The sequence below is a fragment of the Euleptes europaea genome, chromosome 1, assembly GCF_029931775.1.
Source record: "Euleptes europaea isolate rEulEur1 chromosome 1, rEulEur1.hap1, whole genome shotgun sequence".
Classification (NCBI taxonomy): domain Eukaryota; kingdom Metazoa; phylum Chordata; class Lepidosauria; order Squamata; family Sphaerodactylidae; genus Euleptes; species Euleptes europaea.
In genome coordinates this window covers 143,281,766-143,303,370 of record NC_079312.1, presented here as the reverse complement: position 1 = coordinate 143,303,370, position 21,605 = coordinate 143,281,766, and the positions used below count along the sequence as shown (strand labels likewise).

The following is a 21,605-nucleotide window of genomic DNA, read 5'->3' as shown; positions in this document are numbered from 1 at the left end:
TAGGTAACATATAAATTATTGGCACCCTAGAATGCTCATTGATCAAAAAGGAAGAACAAGGTTTATCAATATATCCCAAAGCTAAATCCTCATAGACAGTGATTTTAATTACTGAAAGAAATAAGGACAAGGGAGGAACAATTGTGATCCAGGACACTGGGGCTTATATACAGGAAGTTAAGAGACAACCTTCAGATGAGACTTTCTATAAACCTATTCAAAATATTCTTTCAGTAACTAAAGTCACTGTCTATGAGGGTTTAGCTTTTTCCCTCTATACTTGGTGGATGCAACAAGACAATTACTTAATTCAAATAAATTCCTTAAAAAATTTTTTTTTTATTATTTTCACAATATAACAGAAATAAACATATCTCAACAATATACTCAGTTGTAACTACTTATAAAAAGAAAACTCATTACTATTACTGAGAATATGTTATCTATACTATACAATACTATCTACTACATTTGACTTCCCCACATCTTCTTCAGTCACTAATTTTACTGGTTAACACTTTTGCATTTCAAATTAATTTCTAATCCTTATTTTCTTTCTTACAGACTTGCTTTAAACTATCTGTACTACTTCTATAAGCAGTTTCAAGTCCTACATGCTTATAATATCATCATTGTCTCTATATAACATTCTATTATTCTATAGTAAAGGGATTAGATCAATACATAAGCAAATTTTCCCGTTTAAAAATTCATCCACCATGAGTAAATCCACCATGCCTCCCTTACACCCCTAAATTAAGCATCATCTTAGCCATTTTCTTGTTTTGGGAGGAGATCTGCCAGTCCTTCTTCATTTCCCAACTTTTTTTTCCCATTTTCCAGTGTAGTAGCTGCAATTCTGATCTCTGAAAATATGAAAGAGGATCCTGGTGATTGTATCCATTGGCGTCTTGTTAAATTTTCCTGCAGCATCTTGATAAAATCCTTCATCATGTCTCTCTCCATCGCTGGCTGCCAGGAGATATTTTCTTGGGCTAATAATATTCCTCCTGCCAACAGCAACTCAGACAAGTAGAGTGTAGAGGCCTTGAATTCTCTCATGTTGATTTCTCTCGTTGCCAGCTGATCATTTGCAGCCACCTCTTGGGAGTTAAATTGTTCTGATTCATTGTGATGATTTTTGGTTTTTATCTCCACTTCCATGTAGCATTCAGTCATTATCTCCGTAGTAGGATCTTTTATTTCCATTGGCATAGTCATTGTCATGTCTGGGGTCTTCATATCATAGATCTCCTCAATAATTGTGTCCAGTTTTCCGCTGATTGATTGATATAAGGCATTCATCATTCCAGCTAGTTGAATCATTTGTTGTGAGAACGCTTGTTGTTTTTTAAAGACTAAATCTTGTTGCACTGCAAACATGTCCATTTGTTTAAGTAACGTATCTTCCATTCTCTTGTTTGACATATCTGCTTGGATTCTTATATGAAAACGGGCTTTGTAATTTTCAAAATATCCTCAATTATGCTTCAGAGCGGCATGGTCAGAAAAAGGGAAGTAGATTTCCAAAAGCCCCGTCTCCGATCCTAATCAGGGGATCGGAATGCAGGTAACCCCCTGCTGCCGAAGAAGAGCGGTTCGACTCCCAAGAGGAGGAGTTGGTCTGAGCCCCGCCGGCTGAGGAGGACTTTCATCGCCGCGAAACGCCTCGAGGACTCAGAAGCTGTGGTCCCCTTCACATTACACTAAATATCGTACAAGCAAATGACAGAGAACCCCGACTTTCTAGCTCCATGTAAGTCACTTGAACTCCTTTTGCTTATCATAACGGATTTGAACAACTGGAACTGTTTAAAATACAACTAAGACTTTACACCCCATCACCCAGACTTTTAAACGATCATCCGGCTAAAAAGTCTGTTTAATTAATACAAACTGAATTAGCAGGCAAATAAAAACAACCTGGAAGATTTGAGTGGCGTCGATAGCTTCCAATCGGCAGCTGCAGTGTGAAGGGGAGGAGGAGTACTTTTAGCTTTCGTTTTCCCCATCTGGAAGAGTCCTCCAGGCACGTACTCAGGAAGAGACCTCTCTAGGACTTGGAAACCAAAGAGGAGGGTCGTGCCGGTGTGCCTCACTCAGTGCAACACCAAAATAGATCCTACTTTCCTAAATCAGAGTGAGAGTCACGGAAGGCTCACAACCTTGTACTTCCAGCACTAAAGCTAATAGATTCTCTTCACAATTTCACTGAACCGGTCTGCCTGCTTACACTTATTTCTGGTCGGGGAAAAGGAGAAAAGCCACAGACAATCATGGAAATAAATTATCAGAAGATACAGGAAATGTTGGCTGAGCAAAATGAATTAATAAATGGACTAGTAAAGAAGAAGTTTGAACAGGTCTCCAAGCAACAAGAGCAATCAGTTACACAAATGACTTTAATTATCACTCAACAATTTGCTGATGTTACAAATGAGATCAAGGAAATAAAAGACCAAGTTACACAATTGAAAGAGAGTATGAATAAGATGGAACTTTCAATTAACAACAACGCGGAGGATGTGAAAAGACTCAAAAAAGATATGAAATCCCATGCACAACTAATTGATGCTATACAATTCCAGGAACAGCAAATGAAAGATCAACTTGCTATTTTGGATCTACAACAAAGAGAACATAATCTACGCATACGCAATCTTCCAGAACGACTTGGGTCTACCAGAGATGACATCATCAAATCACTGGCTGAAATATTCCATCTAAATGTACAAGAATTGAATGCAGCAATAAACAAGATATATAGAATTCCTTTATCAACACGGGTACAGAAAACAAAAGCCAGAGAAATTCTGATATCCTTCTTTGACATCAGGATGAAAAATATTATCATAAAATTTCAACTGGAGAATCAATTGAGATTTGATAATATACCATTGATAATTCTCAAAGATATCCCACGTCACCTGATGGAGAAGAGAGCTGTATACAAAGATTTTGCTGAATTAATCAGAAATAAAGGAATAAAATATAGTTGGTTGCTACCACAAGGTCTTACCTTTACTTATAAACAAACTAAATATGCTATCAACTCATTGGAAGACGTGGAAGTTTTTTTTGACAAGAAACAGTGAGCTATCAACTCAAATTGTTGGAAAACAAGCAGAAGACTCTATAGCCCACAGAATTCAGGGCATTGACTGTTCCAGACAGGAGACCACTTTAAGCAAAAAAGTGATTGGTGATAGAAACTCCCAACAGAAGAAAAAGAATAAGAAGAAGGGCTGAGAAAGCTGGAAGAATACTAATTTGACTTTTAACATGGGAAAGGTGGGGGGTAGAGGAAAAATACTATAAACATTGTTTTTGTATAAGGTTATTTTCTTTTTTTCTTTAATCCTCTTTTTTTCTTTTTAGATTTACACATGTATTTTGAGATGAATATATGGAGGGAAATGGGATTTTTATCTCACTGTTTTCTTAAATGTTCTTATTTTTTTATTCTTTTTCTCTCCTTAGTATTATTAATATTAAATATATTGGATAAGGGGAAAGTATAATATGAATAGGGTGACTTATAAATGAATTAGAATGCATGGATGCAAAGGAGATCTTAGATATTTTAGAGAGGGAGGAAGATGGTGGGGAAGTCAATTATTTTTTATTGTATTTTGAAGACATACATCTAATAATTTTATGAATTGTTAATGATTATCTTTATTGATATAGAGAATGTATGTCTAAATGAAATGTTGGTTATTATTGAAAAAATTATATATATATATATATATATATATATATATATATATATATATATATATATATATTAAAAAAAGAAAAGAAAAGTAGACAGGAAACTGCAGTATCATAGACCCTGTGTTATCTCCACTCAGTGTTTAAGTGGTAGGAGCAATTTGATGGTTGCACCGGGGAAACTCACTTCCAATCTTACGATCTGTCCTGTCTTTTCGATGGTAACTAAGCTTTTCTTACTATCTTCCGGTCCTAAGAAGTGACGTGGCTGGAGGACTGATTGAACCGGAAAGAACCAGAAATGTGTGTGGGGGGGCGTTTTCGTCTCCCTCCCTCCCCTCAAAGCATTTAATTGGTAGTTGTAAAGTCTTTCAAAAGTCCCATTTATTGCGTCTGCTCACTGATCAAATTGATAAGGTCTTTGTCGGTTAGTTTAATGACATTTATTTATTTAAAGAGTCTCGTTATGTTGGGCAGGGAGACACGGTTTTCGTAGGTATTTTTTATCATCGTTCAAATCTTCTCAATCAAGGTAAAAGCAAAAAGTGTCTTTTTACTCACTCTGACTTCCAAAGGTGAGGCATCTTGTTCTTTTCATAGTTTCTTTGATGTTAATGGATAGAGGAGGTCAAAGCCTAAATCCAAAGAGTCGTTCGTGGCATTGGTAACCCCCTTGGTGCCGGCGGGACAATGTCCAAATCTCTGAGGGGCTTAAAGAAAGCTCTCTCAGAGAATATGGGAGTCAAACCACTCTTGACGGCTGCAGAGGAATTCCTGCTTCCTGATCCACTATTTAGAACTGGGTTGGAGTGCTCTTTTGCACCCCAAATCTAAACGACTCTTGGTGTCTCTTGGGAGCTCCCAAGAGACAATGGCGCTCAGACCAAACGCTCTACCGGAAGTCGCAAATAAATTCCTTGAAGTAAATCTCTTGAGAAATTAAAGCAAGTAATGCACTGAAAAGCAATCAACAGTGGAAATAGTAAATGAGAAACTAAGCAGTGGGATTAATTTTGCTATTAATATTTTCCCAGGAATATACCAATGAAACAAATCCTTCCATTCTGTAATATGTATGTGCAAAGCCTCAGATATGAATGTCTGCATATAACTGCAGGGAACAAAGATTCAACTAAGCCAGGATAAACTGCATGTACCCTGCAACTCATTCATTACAAATAAAGCCAGTTTAATCATCATAAAGTGTACAGCTCCCAAGAAATCATTTGTTGGGCCATCAAGCATAGTCACAACAAATCAATGTTCTTGTTTACAGCCACACATAATACTGATCAATCAGAATAACATAATGGCTGTAATCCAGTCTTCTGTGTCTCGTGCAGAAAATTAAGTATACTGGGAATTTGAGTAGTTGGAATGACTTGCTATTGCTTTGTGGTCCATTTAGTGAATTTTTGGAGCAAGCAAATTTATTTCCATGCTACAGGGGATTGCAGCTACTTTTGAACATGGTATGCAGCTGAAGGAAGCTATTGATCAAAAACACATTCTATATCCTAACAGTACCATACTGTAATACATTCTATATCCTAACAGTACCCTTCCCTGTAATAATAATAATACTATATAAATAATTTAGTAATGACAAGTTCTGGTTCTAAACCCTTTTATGGATTTGTGTTTTAATTTATCCAGACTATATTTAATTTTTAATGCATCCCACTCTGAAGGCTCAGTTAACTGAGTGGGTCTTTTAATAACAGAAGGTTTTAACAATGCTTTGAAAAAGAGGCTTAGGTTTTTGCAGATCCACACTGTGAAGGAGTTGTTCTGTAGTAGAATGCTTCATCATACATATGTTCTTCTTTTCTGGAAGCTGGTGACTAAATATTCATCTTCTAGGCATATTCTTCATGGAACTAATACCAGCCAATGCCTGGCGGATGGACAATGGAGTAGACAGCTACCTGAATGCCATCGTATGTGGACTAAGTTATTAGTCTTATGTATATTCATTTGGGACTAACCAACCAGTATATGGGGCTATCAGTTTTGTTAAAGTATATTCATACCTGCTGGAAAGTTAAAATGTTGTAAACATGGGGCTGCCATTTCCAGCTTTGGGAAGTGCTGGAGATCTGAGGGCAGTGCCTAGGGTGGGTGGAGTTTGGGGAAGGGAGGGAGCTCAGCAGAGATGTGATGCCATAGAGGCTGTCCCCCAAAACTGCTATTTCTTCTGGATGTCTGTAGTCCAGAAATTAGCTGTAATTTCTGAAGAAGCTCAATCCAGCACAAAATAAGCCAACTGTACATGAGACAGAATACCAGCCTGCAGGAGGTCTGTTGCCTCCTTACACACATGAATAAGAATGTGTTTGTGGAATACAGGAGGATAGATTTCTAATAGCAGCCAGGAACATGTATAGATACAATCTATATTTTGGAGTGTGCATGTAACAACTAATCACTCACAGGCAGGGATATCAAAATGACATTTATAGATGCTTGAAGAATGCAACTGTTATTTACCAATGTTTAATAAACACTTAAAAAATGTCTTGTTTATGCTTGGCCCCATTTTATGCATGGCTTTGGGAATGCAGATTAATCATAAAATGGCTCTTTTAATAAATAAAAAGATGATTTGCTTTGGAAATGGGAATTCTCTACACAGAACACCCCCAACCCCAAATACATTGAAGTACTTCTGTAGTGATACTTGAAAACAACAGGCAAGGAACTGCAATGTTTTGTGAAAGATGCATTCATACTAAAATTAATTTCACAAGGCTGGTTTTGTGACTATTAAGGACTACAACAATAAAGCAAGATGGTGATGAATGAATGGCTATATCTGCCACTTATCTTTTAATGGAGATCTTGGCAGTTGCTGGGTTTCAGGCTGACCTTTTTTGCTCTCAGAATCAAGCTGGGCTGACTTACAGCGCATTCCTGAGAAGAATGGCTGCGACAGTTTCAGGAGGCAGCATGGCTGCGCTGCCTCCAAAGGAGGTTTTGCCCCCCCCCCACTGGGGCCGAAACCTCCTCGCGGCAAGAAAAATCCATGCAACCCTTGATAGGGTTGCACGGGAGACACACCACCTAAAAAGGTGGCGTATCTTGCAAAAATAAAAAGGGCATTTCCAGCCCAAAAGGGCTTTGGAGACCACCTAAAGGCAGCTCCTCCCCCAGCCCAGTGCCGGAATGCCCTGGGAATGACTTCCAGGAATGCCAGAACGCCTCCCAGGATGCCGGTGTGAGCTTTTACGCCGGTGGGACACCGGCAGAAAGCTCTGTCGGCGTCCCAGGGTGGCATAGCCATAGCAGCAACCCGTGACTGGGCCTTCCCACTGTTGTTGGGCCCACTAACGCCAGCGTAAGTTGCCCGGACGCTGGTGCGGGTGGCCCGAACACCGGTGCAGTGCCTTTCTGGCCTCCTAAGGGCTTTCACCCTTCAGGCTCAGGAATGCGCTGTTAGGATATTGGAGCCACGCTGGAAGAAAAATGATGAAAGCACCATAGTGCAACAAAGTGAGGCTGAAGGGGGGGGGGGTCTGAGTTTTTTCCCTTTACCCACGTGTGTGTGTGTGTGTGTGTGTGTGTGTGTGTGTGTAAAGTGCCGTCAAGTCACAGCCGACTTATGGTGACCCCCCCCCGTTCAAGGTTTTCAAGGCAAGAGACTAACAGAGGTGGTTTGCCAGTGCCTTCCTCTGTATAGTAACCCTGGACTTCCTTGGTGGTCTCCCATCCAAATACTAACCAGGGCTCACCCGGCTTAGCTTCTGAGATCTGACGAGATCAGGCTAGCCTGGGCCATCCAGGTCAGGGCTCTATTTAAAAAAAAAACCCCAAACTTCCCTCCTTATTTTAGATGTGATTAGGAAAACACATAGATATCTCCATCACATCTAGTCTGATTCCAATAAGCAAGGATCAAGAATGGGGGAAATGGGAGGATGGCAATCCTGCCTGTTTAGAGCATGTTTTGAGAGTGGCAACATAGATAGGGGAAACTCTGAATTTTGTAACACACATCTGCTGTACCCTAACCCGTCACCACAAACATGAAATTCTTTGAGAACGATAGGATGGGATATGTTTTCTAACAAGTGATAATCATCATAATTGATCTTATTCTACTAAGATGCTTTTTAAGTTTTAGCCAATGCTCCTTCATAGTATCATTCAATACTATGGAATGAATGAATTATTTATTACAGTCAAAGCCCAATTCAAAAGTACATACAACAGCAGCAATGACAATATTATAGAAAAGTCTTCTGTGTTATGGTGAGCCAGGTAGGCATAAGAGTTTTTACTTTGTGTGAAATGAAGATGCTTTTGTTTTTCAGCTGTGATTTGTCCTCTACCTCCCATTTCTGAATTTGGAGCCCTCTCTTACCGTAGATTTAAGCCAGGAAACATATCTGTCTTCCAAGATGTGATCAAGTTTGAATGTTTGTTGCCTTTGGCATTAATTGGGAATGAAATAGCTAGGTGTCTGGCCACTGGGAACTGGAGTGAGATACCAGAATGCAGAAGTAAGTATTCCAAACACTGTTTTACTATTTTAAAGATTCCTTACTAAGCTTGTACATATTAATAAACCTGAACCGAAAATAAACCCCAAAAAAGCCATGTTGGTACATTTTGGGTTTGGGTTTACCAAATGCCAAAACCTGGGGAGAAAGCCAAAGCCAAATTGGCCATTCCCGAAAAAACCAGGTATTTATTCGGCTTTTTTTGGGTTTGGCTTTTCCCAGGCTTTGCAAAGCACCAGGGGAGCATTTTTTGAGGTAGAGCCCCCAAATATGCAGTGTGGCTGCAAGGGCCTCTTCTTGCATGAACCCCAATGTTTGGTGAAGATTGGGTCCAGGGGTCCAGTTTTATGGGGTCTGGAAGGGGTCGCCCCATCCTCCTCCATAGAGAAGAAAGTGGCCGCAGTCAGATTCTTTATTGTGAACTTCACTATGCTTCTCTATGGAGGAGCCCAGTAAACATTTCCACCGTTGAAAGCAATGGGTCATTGAAAACAGAAATCCCCATAGGTGCAAATGCCCAATTTTTTTCAGGAAACCCCAAAATAAGCTAAATTCCCATATTTACCAGTATGGGAATTCAGCTTACGGTATTTTGGGTTTCCCCAAAAAATTTGGGCCCAATAAACCCAAACCCGAAATTTACTGAATTTTTTTTTTGCACAACTCTACTCCTTACCACAGGATTGAACAAGTTCTCCAATGGAAAAAAAAATATCCCATCATTATCCTGGTTATATTGCCATTTCTGGGGATCAGCACCCTGTCTTATTTTAGAATTAGAGCTCAAAGCCTTGTTAGATATTTAAGCATCTTTCTTTTTTCCAATACAGAAGTGAAATGTTCATATCCAGCAGAAATACAAAATGGATTCATAAACTTTGCTCTCCGCAGAACTTATCAGTATAAAGAGAAAGTGAGCTATGGCTGCAATCCTACTTATGTGATGGATGGACCTGCAGAGTCTACATGTGAAAAAACAGGAAACTGGTCAATAAAACCAACTTGCAGAGGTCTAGCTCAGCTTCTTGAGTATCTGTAAACATACAGTAGTTTACATTTTCTTCAAAGTGATTAAGAGATTTAGGGTATCTTTATGAACAATTTCCCTGTCTCATGCAACAGCTAGGTGTTAAACAACTTTTGGGGTGAACCTTGAATGTGGGTAGAATTGTTTTAACAATAATGTTTAATACACCACTTTTTTAATTTTCTTCTACACTACATATACTAATATTTAAAAATAAACATAAACTCATTCAAAAAATAATTACATTGTATTGGAACTTACTGAAAGTATCCATCTATTATTAAATTATTTGACTTCTCTCTCATAATTATATTTTTATATCTTATAATATACATTTTCTATTCTTGAACACTGAAGATCTTAATGTTTATTTCTTAGCCATATAATTAAAAACATATTCAATTTTCCTTAAATTCAGAAATTGATCTATTATGTATTAATGATGTTAACTTTGCTATATATGTGTACTCATTTAATTTATCAGTTCATTCAAATCTAGATATACATCGGCTTTCCACTTTCCTGCATATACTACTCTTGCTGCTGTCATTATATACTTTTGACATATTATTTAGCAATATATTTAATATATTTTTTGGATCCAAGGGAAATTTGACTTTCAATTTTTTTGTATTTTATCATATATTATTATCCAATTTTTATTGCTTTCTTACAAGTCCACCACATATGATAAAATGTTGCATCTGTGCTTTGACATTTCTAGCATTTCCCATTAAACTCTTGATTAGCCTTTGCTATATCTTTAGGCATAATGTACCATCTAAAAACATTTTATACTAGTTCTCTCTCAGTGTTTGGCATTCTGTGAACTGAATTTATTTAGACCATAGATTTCCCACTGATTCATATTTATATTTTCTCCTAAACTCTTCATCCATTTTACCATACTGTCTTTAACCTGCTCTGTTGCAGTTTCATATTGTAGTAACAATTTGTAAATTTCCCCCAATAAATATCTTAAATTTCCAGTGATTAATCATTCATAGGTTCTTGTAGGTTATCCGGGCTGTGTAACCGTGGTCTTGGAATTTTCTTTCCTGACATTTCGCCAGCAACTGTGGCAGGCATCTTCAGAGGAGTAACACTGAAGGACAGTGTCTCTCAGTGTCAAGTGTCTTCCTACACCCTTGACACTGAGAGACACTGTCCTTCAGTGTTACTACTCTGAAGATGCCTGCCACAGTTGCTGGCAAAACATCAGGAAAGAAAATTCCAAGACCACGGTTACACAGCCCGGATAACCTACAAGAACCAATGAACTCTGACTGTGAAAACCTTCGACAATATTTTAATCATTCATAAGTTGTCTTCTCTCTTAGATGGCCTCCTTTTGTTATTTGTTCTTTCATAATTGAAGCTATTTGATGATCTAGTAGCCATTGACTATCCTTTTCTTTGATTGTTTACCAAGTTTTTATTTTCCCTTGTTTATCCAACATATTTTCAAAAGCTATGTAGCTGGTTTTCATATGCATAATATTATCACAATATAGATTTACTGGGGATGCCAGTGGTGAAGTTGGAGGACTTATCTTGCATCTGTACAGGAATCATATTTAAGCAGTCCATCTCTCAAAATGTGTTTTGATTGCTTTTAATGATTTCTTAATTAATGATGTCTTAATCTCTGTTTTGGATCATTAATCCAATCCATTATACAAACTATATAGTTTAATATTTGGTACAGCTAATCCTTCTCTTCTCATCCTGCAATACTTTAAATCTTACTCTAGGTCTCTTCCTACTCCATATGAAATTATTTATAGTTCATTGCCATTTTTAAAAGTCTTTTTCTCTATACGAATTGGCAGCATTTTGAACAGAAAAATCAGCCTTGGTAATATATTCATTTTTACTGTGGAAATTTTTTCATCCACTAAATGTTTAACTTCTCCCATCTTTTTATGTCTTCATTGATGCTTGTCCAGGCTTTCTGATAATTATCTTTAAATAAAGTATCATTTCCCCATTACATTTACACCAAGGTATTTTATTGTTTTGTTTTTTTAGAAACAAGACAATCTGTTATTTTTTTCTATCTCTTCTCTCTATGAGTTGGTTGCTGTTACCAACATTAATTTTGCCTTCTTTTTATTTAATTTGTATCCAGAATACATTCCATATCTATTTATTTGTTCCATCATATATTTTAAAGAGATATTTGTTTTTGTTACTGATACTACAACATTGTCTGCATAACTTTTCAGTTTATACTTTCCTTATCCTTTTTTATTTCAGAGATTCTTGTATCTTGTCTGAGTTTTATTGCTAATATTTCAATTGCTAAAATATTTAGCCTAAGATTGGAGACATTAGGCACCCTTGTCTTGTTCCTTTCACAATTTCAATTTTCCCAGTTAAAGATCCATTTATTAAAATTCTAGCCTGTTATTTTGTATAAATACTTTGCATCCAAATCAAAAACTCTGTTCCATAGTCCATATGCTGCAGAACTTTCATTAAGTATCTAAGATACATTATTGAAGGCCTTCTCCGCATCTAAAAACATAAGAATTTTTTCCCCATGCTTAATGCACCATGTATGGGTATCAACTCATTAGTCTTGGTCAATCTGATCTACAACTAAATAACTGAGAAAGTTTCCATTATCCTTTATGTATGGCTAGCTTGTCTGTAAGTCTTCTGGTGTACACTTTGGCCCCAATGCAACAAAAGTTAGTTGGTCTAACATAAATTCCACTGTTTTCAGTGGAAGTTGGGGCCAAGATTTCTGACTAACTTTATTTGTACTGAATTTTTTTGGGGGAAGAAACATGACAAAGCTCTGGACATGTAATACATGTAACCTAACTGAGAACTGGACACTGCCACTTCATGCATATGGTTAGCTTGTAAAGAACATGTAAGACATAGACAGAAAAATAGGACACTGTGGAAGTCTTGCTATGGAAGGCAATGTATTAATTGAATAGGCACCATCAGCCCAATTTTGTTTGGTTTTGTTAATAAAGGCCTTGGCTTGCATAGTGTTTCAATGTGATACTTGCAGAAGATTCCTAATTGCACAGACAATACTATTTATATATTTCCCCTTGCAGCACCATGTAAAATACCAGTTAAAAGAGCTACAGTGGTATACAATCAGCAGAGAGTAAAAGTGCAAGACCAGCTCCAAGGAGGAATACAGCATGCTGAGGTCATCTGGTTCTTCTGCAAAAATAAAGACCAGCACTGCAGCTATACTGTACCTGCTCAGTGCATAGATGGTAATCTCACAGCCCCTGCCTGTTTCAAAGGTATGGTTAAACATTTTAGTTTGGTAAATGGAACGTGAAGTAAAGCCAGAATAGGTGGCTAATGGTTTCATTGCTAGAAGGAAAATGGAAGGGTGGTTCGATATTATATTTATCATTTTGCTGTGTTGCAGGATAATTGGGATCTGGAGATTACTCAATTAATGGTAGATGAAGTGAGAAAGAGGTTGCAAGCCTTCCCACAGTATGGTTTTGAAGATCAAATGAACACAATTGCAACCTCTGTCCTATGTTTTTTCATGAGACTGAGATTTGGGCCTTATGAAATACACACAGTCTGCATTACAATGTAAACTAGGGAAATTATGTATATTTACCTCTCATAACAAGCCTAGAAATACAGCAAAATCATTCTTTTCAGTGCTGAAATGCATAGTGGCATCATCCTACACCAATGATTTGATGGACTTGTGGTGAAGATGGGGGTTACCGCACTTTGTATTCCCAGCAATGTATTAAGAGTTTGAAAATGTTGTAAAAAACATCGCTTTAAAAGGGTTTTTGGATACCACGGCTTATAAATGGTTGGAAGACGTCTTTACAGCTAAAGGGGCCAAACAAAGTGCGAACAGTATTTTTTATAACGTTTTCAAACTCTTAATACATCGGTGGGAATACATAGAAAGTGTGAACAGTATTTTTGATAACGTTTTCAAACTCTTAATACATTGCTGGGAATACAAGTGCGGTAACAGCTGATGTCTTGTACTTCCTAATGAGGTCAGTTGTATTCAGAGGCTCCAGAAACAGGAAATGGATTAAAAATATTGTCGAAGGCTTTCATGGTCAGAGTTCATTGGTTCTTGTAGGTTATCCGGGCTGTGTAACCGTGGTCTTAGAATTTTCTTTCCTGACGTTTCGCCAGCAGCTGTGGCAGGCATCTTCAGAGTAGTAACACTGAAGGACAGTGTCTCTCAGTGTCAAGTGTGTAGGAAAGAAAACGTCAGGAAAGAAAATTCCAAGACCACGGTTACACAGCCCGGATAACCTACAAGAACCAAGGAAATGGATTATCCAATGGATCCTTCCTCAAGCAGATGTATGATAATTGCATACACAAATTTCCAAGTGCCTTTTGAAATATACACTCATTTTTTCCTGTTGTCCCCAGTTTTTGAGACTTCCTGGTTCAGCAAATCCTGGATAAGACAGACACAGGAGAAAGTGCTAGTAACAAACTTAAATTAAGTTTTGTTGTTGCTGCTGTTGTTTCAGTTTGAAGACTGTGAATGGAAGGGATTTACATCTTACCCTTCCTACTGCAGATCCCTATGCCACCTGAAAACCTGATCTGGCTAGCTGGGGGAACCTCAGGAATGGGATGTGATGCAGCATGAGAGGGGGAAGAGAAAATTGCCAGAATTCCCCATCCCCATAAGCTTTCGTGCAAACAGCTATAGTGCAAGGCTTGAAATATGTATGAGTACTGGATGACTATGTACAAGATACAATTCCATAATATTTTAAATTTATTAAGATAAAAACTGATCTCATCTTTTAAGTAAATTTTTTTTGGAAAAGATAAAATGCCACAATATTATATCTCAGGTGGGGGGGATCAAGTTACTTGCATGATTTAGCATTGATGTTGAGCATTCTGCTGAACAGAACATTTACAATTTAACATGTGCCAAAATTCCCCAAGTATGTAGTATGACTATAATAGTAACACATTTTGATAAATATCTTGTCTATATTTAAAACATTTTCAACAGAACGTGGGTGGATTGCAAGTATGATAAAGACAGATGTCGCAGACATGACACCATGTGAGAATTGAAAAGGTGCATCTGCTTGTCCTGTTGAAGAGAAAATTTTATGGAGAATCAAGAGTCCCACCTAGACCACACACACCTCTAAAGGAAGCATAACCCTGCCAGAATATCCCTTACTCTATTGCAGTCAGTCATATTTGCTTTCAAACTATGCTATCTTTTGCTCACTGTTTTCTTACTTTCTAAGATACAGACGGTCAACTTGGTTACAAGAGGGCAAAGGTATGAAAGGGTTAACTCATTGTTGATACAGCTTTATCATAAATAAATGAAGCATTCGAGTATGTTTTTAGTATGACCAGAATCTTAAAAACTTCAACAAGTTTTTAACTGGTTCTTGTAGGTTATCCGGGTTGTGTAACCGTGGTCTTGGTATTTTCTTTCCTGACGTTTCGCCAGCAGCTGTGGCAGGCATCTTCAGAGGAGTAACACTGAAGGACAGTGTTTTTAACTGATTTGAACAGAACACTTTCAGCTACACAATATTTGATTTGAGAATGTAATTTGTAACATTCAGGTCCTTGATTTTTAAAAATAAACTTGCTAAACCTAATAGAAAATTATTATTTTTTCATTATCCAGGTAGGGTTGGATCCCACAGAAACTTTCTGTTCACACATCTCTGGATTCAATCCATATTTTTTAACCTTTGAAGTATGTAAAGTAGTTGAGTTCAAATAGTAAGAAAATTACCTATCTTACCTTAAAAAGGAGACAGCAGCTCAGAGGGTAGGAATAAATTTGACCAGAACAAATAATTATATAAGCCTCATTCTTCTAATGCAGATCAGCCAAAGAGCAGCCATTGAATCAGTCATAACTGCTTGAATATTAGACAGACAACCTTTATTCGGTATATAACCAGCAAAGTTACAAAAAGTCCCTAATCCTAATACACTGGTAAATCTAACCCGCCATCCAAATACAGTGGATGGAATACAACACCCCACAGTAAAATGTAAAACTAATATAGGTATAAAATACACATATAAAGCCCATCCAATCGCCTAGGTAACAACCTTTCATTTAAATCACCACTTTATCTTTACGAATTTTAATGGCTATAGCTACAAATTTAGCACAATTCAATATGAACTCCAGGTTTATGTCAAATAGTAATTTCTGGCTTATTTCCACATCGGTAATACCATGCCATTACTTTATTATTGGAGAAATAATCTTCATTCTGCTTGCTTCATAGAACCTACGATGCAATAAAATATGGTCCATCGACTCAATCTTCCCTGATCCACAGGGGCAAAACCGCTCTACCAATGGTACCTTTTTGTACTGGCCTTCTGTTATAGCTGAAGGGAGGGCGTTACATCTTGCCATTGTATATGCCCTATGGTGTGATGGAACCACTAAAAGTGATAGTGCTGGGGCGGCTATATATTTTGTTCTCTGTTGGGCTCAGTATATAGAAACACTTGCAATGTCATTCTGCCTTTCTATATCATACAGCCTTTGTTTGACAATACCCCTGGCCCTTTCAATCGGCATCATCTGTTAGGACTCAAATGAAAACCCAAGTAGGGATATCCTATGATGAACAGCCTTAAACCAGGCTGAACAATAACTGTCACTGAGAATTATGGAAGTTAGATCAGAAGAATTATGACATGGTCCCAACCAGATGTTTATAGATCCTAAAACTATCCTAGCCTCTATTTTAATCAAACCTGATTCTAATTGAAGGGTAGCGTTAGAAACACCAGTTGGAACTCGAAAGATAATCCTTAAACTTTCTGATTGAGTCTTTTCCAAAATTGAGAAACTTGTGGAAGAAGGGCCCAACAGAACCCCATACAGAAGCTGCGGAATTATCTTGGCTAGGTATAATTTAAGACCAACAGGGATAAAGTGTCCCCTTTTTGTTGCAATGAATTTTACAATGCCAAGCACTGATTTACGACTCTTCTTTGCATTATATTCAAAGGGGGAATTTTTCACGGAGATTTGCTGCGCTTTCAAATCTGATTTGTGTCAGTGCAAATTATTCATTGTTATTCATTGTAGGTCCGCATTTTCCCAGAATGAGCAATAAAAGCCGCGTTATAACTGAGGCAACTGAAACCACTTTTAAACCGTCCTTTCCTGTTGGCGCGTGTTTTTTGTCTCAGAGGCCCATGAAGAATTGTTTGCTTCAGTTCCGCTGCCCCTGCCCGTGACATCTACTTTCTCCTCCCCCAAGAACAGTGATTGGCTGGGGGAGTTTCGCACTCGGACAAGAATACCACCCCTTTTGCTGCCTGCCTGCCTGCCTAGAGTCCTGGCACTTCTCTCCCTCCGTCCCGGGGCTGGCGGGTGGGCAGGTGGCACACCTTCCCTGCCCCTCGCCCAGGATGGGCCTTGGAGCTGGGCCCACACCTCCAAGCTCAGGGGGACTCGGACAGACGGCTCCAGGGGGAGACCGGCGGGGCCACGCCATGTGCGCCTTGCACACTGGGGGTGGGGGTGGTGGCAGCTCAGTCTAGGGCAGCTCGAACCGTGGGGGGGATGTTCAAGGGAAGGGGCTGTTGGCCCCTCTACCCCAGTGGGGAGGGGGGATTTTTGAGAATTCGGATGGGAAAAATGTGCATCCTGAGAGCGGAAAACCCAAGGCAAAACTCCCTCCTATCACTTTTCTGAAGAGGGGCAGCCAGTCTGCTCTGGGTCTCCCTCCTCTCTCTCGATGCACTGGGGCCGGATCAGGGCCGGCGCGCAAGCCAGGGGCCTGCTTTCCTCTTCCCCCCCGCCATGCACACTGGCTGGATTGGGGCCGGCGCACAACCCAGGAGCCCTCCTCTCTCTCACGATGCACTGGGGCCGGATCATGGCCAGCGTGCAAGCCAGGGGGCTTCTTTCCTCTCCCCCCCACCATGCACACTGGCTGGATTGGGGCCGGCGAGCAAGCCAGGAGCCCTCCTCTCTTTCACGATGCACTGGGGCCGGATCATGGCCGGCGCGCAAGCCAGGGGCCTTCTTTCCTCCCCCCCCCCGCCATGCACACTGGCTGGATCGGGGCTGGCGAGCAAGCCAGTAGCCCTCGTCTCTCTCACGATGTACTGGGGCCGGATCATGGCCAGCGCGCAAGCCAGGGGGCTTCTTTCCTCTCCCCCCCGCCATGCACACTGGCTGGATCGGGGCCGGCGAGCAAGCCAGGAGCCCTCCTCACACGATGCACTGGCTTTAATGCAAGAGGTTTACAGTGGCCATTTATACACAGGAGGTTTTTCCTTGGATTTGCTGCTCTCTAGATGCACCCTTTTCCCATCCAAATTCTCAAAATTCAACCATCAGCCCCCAAGAAGAGTTTTGAGAATTAGGATTGGAAAAATGTGCATCTAGAGAGCGGCAAATCCAAGGCACACCTTGGATCCAAGGCACACCTCTTGGCACATGGATGCAATTCCTGCCCGCCCCCCAATACTGTCTTTCATTAAAGAGCAATGGGTTCCACACCTATAGAAAATAGAGGGAAGCTTTGAGGAAAGGGCTGCCTTGCCCCCCCCCCAATTTGGAATCTGACTGTTCCAAAAGCAGAACAGAGCGAGGGTGGAAGAAAAATGGAGGAGACCAGAGGGACTGGTGGGGTTTTTTTTGCGCTGGGGCTGGTGAACCGCACGAGGTAATCTGCTGGGCGGAGTTGGGACGGAGTTGGGGTTAGGCATAAACAATGAGCTTGTTGGAAGGGAAGGCCTCCTGCAAAAGGGACAGACCAAACCATTGTCAAATACAGCATGCTTTGTTCCCATGAAAAACCAAAACTACAGATAATTGACGGGGATAAATCGCCGCCATGAAAAAAACATTTAAATCAGGTTTTTTATTGGTCCGTGGCAAAAGAGAAGCAAAATCTACCATGAAAAATGCTCCAAGGTGGGTCCTTTTTGCTCCTGTATCCTGAAACATTACCCCAAGATACTTGAAGGTTGACACTTGTTCTAGTCTGTGCCCTTTTATGGTCCTGGAATTTATTTTAGGCCCCTCTCTCTCTTTCTGTTGCTGAATGATGCAGGCTGGTGCAAAAGGATCAAGAGTTGGAAGAGCCACCCCCAAGTGCCAGTAGTCAGAACCATCACAAAAAAAGCTCTGGAGACATGTGTTTGTAACCGGCTGGACAAAACGAGCCCTTTGATTTAAACTGCCCAAATTTCTGTTTCGAGTTGTTCTGTAATTTTGTTTAACTAGCTATGTCAAATACAAAAAATTTTTCTTCATTATATCCGCACTGCAATTCATGCTAATTCAGATTTTGGTAATCCTAATCCACTGCCAAAAAAAACAAATCAGTGGGTTATAGATCAAATCAAGCCTGAACTGACCCTAGAAGCTAAAATGACTAAACTGAGGCTGTCGTATTTTGGTCACGTCATGAGACGACAAGAGTCACTGGAAAAGACCGTCATGATAGGAAAAGTTGAGGGCAGCAGGAAAAGAGGAAGACCCAACAAGAGATGGATTGACTCAATAAAGGAAGCCACAGCCTTCAATTTGCAAGATCTGAGCAAGGCTGTCAAAGATAGGACATTTTGGAGGACTTTCATTCATAGGGTCGCCATGAGTCGGAAGCGACTTGACGGCACTTAACACACACACACAATCCACTGCTCACTAGATGTTTCCTCATAGTGATTGTTTTAGCCTACACGGTGTTTAGCACCCTGAATAACTCTGACTAGCACAATCACATCAGAGGTTAGAAGCTAAGCAGGGTTGGACATAGTATTTGGTTAGGAGATCACCAAGGAAGATGAGTTGCTATACAAAGGAAGGCAATGGAAAACCACATAAGAACATAAGAAAGGCCATGCTGGATCAAACCAAGATCCATCAAGTCCAGCAGTTCGTTCACACAGTGCCCAACCAGGTGCTTCTAGGAAGCCCACAAACAAGATGATTGTAAAAGCATTATCCTGCCTGTTTTCCAAAGCACCTAATATAATAGGCATACTCCTCTGATCCTGGTGAGAATAGGTATGCATCATGATTAGTATCCATTTTTCTTGATGTTTAGGCCAATAAAGGTTGTGTGATTGATTGATTAGTATTCATTTTGACTAGTAGCGACAAATAGCCCGCTTTTCCATGAACATGTCCACTCTCCTCTTAAAGCCTTCCAAGTTGGCAGCCATCACCACATCCTGGGGCAGGGAGATCCACAATTTAACTATGTGTTGTGTGAAGAAATACTTCCTTTTATCTGTTTTGAATGTCTCACCCTCCAGCTTCAGCAAATGCCCCCGCGTTCTAGTATTATGAGAGAGGGAGAAAACCAGCTCTGCTCATCTCTTGCCTTGAAAAACCCACGCTCCTGGAATTGCCATGAGTCAGTTCCGACTTGACAACACACAGTTATTATTATTACGCTGTGCTTATTACATGCCTCTTCATGTGGACTGATATCGATTTACAGTGTGTAATCTGATTTTGAGTCTCAATGACAAAGGCAGACTATAAACGTAGTAAATAAAAATATAATGCAGTATATCCCCTGAACATGGAGATATTGGAATTATAGTAAGTGAATACATTTAGCACAAATTTTGCATTTCAGATTCAAAGTCCAGATCAATCCCCATTTAGATCAGACAAGAATCTTCTCGAAAATTGGTTGTTGGGCTTTCCTGTGAGACTTGATACTTGTATGTCCCATTTACAAAACAATTCTAAACCTGTTTATTCAGAATTCTGTCTCACTGTATTTTATTCCTGGGTTCTAAAGGAGCACAGTCTTAAATTCATAGTAATGCACCAACAGCTTTGACTATTTCTAGTTTTCTGGCACACACAGCAAAAGAACAAAAGCATGTGATAATATTATGATAGCATATAGCCCCACCTTTTATTACAAACAATACACAATTAACATCTGGGCTTGCTCTCTCCAGCCTTTTCAAATGGTGGGTTGGAATAATCATGTGAGTAGGTTATCAAATTATTGACAGTTATTAGTGAAATTACCACCCAAGGAAGTGTATAAAAGAAAGCAAGTTGACCAGACTGCCAAATGAAGACAAAATATTGCTAGTGCATCCCCTTTGTGAAATGCTTGAAATCTGAATTGAGTGATGAGGGCAGCGGTGGTTATTTCAAATATCTATGAGCACACTAAGCAATACAAAAACTGGCATATAAAACTGGCGAGAGGCTTGGTGTTGCTGACAGCTATTATAGATGGAAAATTTAGGAAGCTAGCAAAATTGGAGTGGGGATGCCCTTGTAAGTCAGGAGAAATAGAGAATGTAGGTCATGTTTTATTTAGATGCATCTTTTATGAGGAAATGCATCAGAAATTGAATTTCCCACTCATTAATACAATAGATTTTAGAGATGGAGAAACTGAAATATCTCATGTGGGAAGGAAATCTTAATAGATTGTTACAGGTAGGTAAATTCTGTTCTGTAGCTATCAAAATTCACTCAGAAAAGGTGGGTATAGTCAATAATTTTAAATCCTAAATTATTAAAATGTTTGCCATATTTTTAGAGCGAGAATATTTTATCTGGGATTTTATTAATCACTTATTTTGTCGGTTCTTGTAGGCTATCCGGGCTGTGTGATCGTGGTCTTGGTATTTTCTTTCCTGATGTTTTGCCAGCAGCTGTGGCAGGCATCTTCAGAGGAGTAACAGTGTCACACAGCCCGGATAGCCTACAAGAACCGATGAACTCTGACAGTGAAAGCCTTCGACAACACTTATTTTGTATTTATAGTGTATATTTGTACTCTTTTGCTGGCAATCACTGTAATAAATCTGACTGACTGACTTATAAATCTTCCAGCTAAGAACTTTTATTTAATAATTAACAACACAGTAGCAGAGAAAGATGCTAGGGAATATTTGTTGGAAGTTCAAGCTAAAAAATAGGGTTGTTGGATTAGTCTTCAAAGTCAATTGTGTGGGAGCACAAGTTTTCATGACTGAAAGCATCTGGGACTTTAGCTTATCAGAACATATACCAGAATACACACATACATTATCCTTTAAGGTGCTACAAGATTCTTTGTTGTCCTGGTTACAAAATTCGAGATTGCTTAACTGGAAGGGGGCAGGTGGGACTTGAGACTGTCTGGGGTGCACTGGGGGTGACTGGAATTGAGGATAAGCTTTGTTGATGCTGGCTGATGAGGAACCTGGGAGGGAGACCCCTGCTGGCTAGTCCATAAGGGGAGCCCTGGCCTGAAGCCAGTTGAAATGTAACAACTATCACGACATGACAAAGCTTTGATTATTAGCAGAAGAGGTAAAAATACTGTATTTGTAGGTGGTCCGTAAATTGTTAGCAATTAGGAGCCAGGAAATGT

At 39.5% G+C, this 21,605-nt stretch overlaps 1 protein-coding gene across 1 annotated transcript in view; it reads left to right on the top strand.

Annotated features, from left to right (window-relative positions):
• Positions 1 to 14,319, top strand: part of APOH (apolipoprotein H) — a 30,286-nt gene extending 15,967 nt beyond the window's left edge. The window contains exons 4-8 of the mRNA XM_056866507.1: positions 5,578 to 5,654; positions 8,028 to 8,216; positions 9,047 to 9,226; positions 12,324 to 12,521; positions 14,255 to 14,319. Coding sequence (XP_056722485.1) covers positions 5,578 to 5,654; positions 8,028 to 8,216; positions 9,047 to 9,226; positions 12,324 to 12,521; positions 14,255 to 14,319 — 709 coding nt within the window. The remainder of the gene's footprint in view (positions 1 to 5,577; positions 5,655 to 8,027; positions 8,217 to 9,046; positions 9,227 to 12,323; positions 12,522 to 14,254) is intronic.
• Positions 14,320 to 21,605: the final 7,286 nt, after the last annotated feature.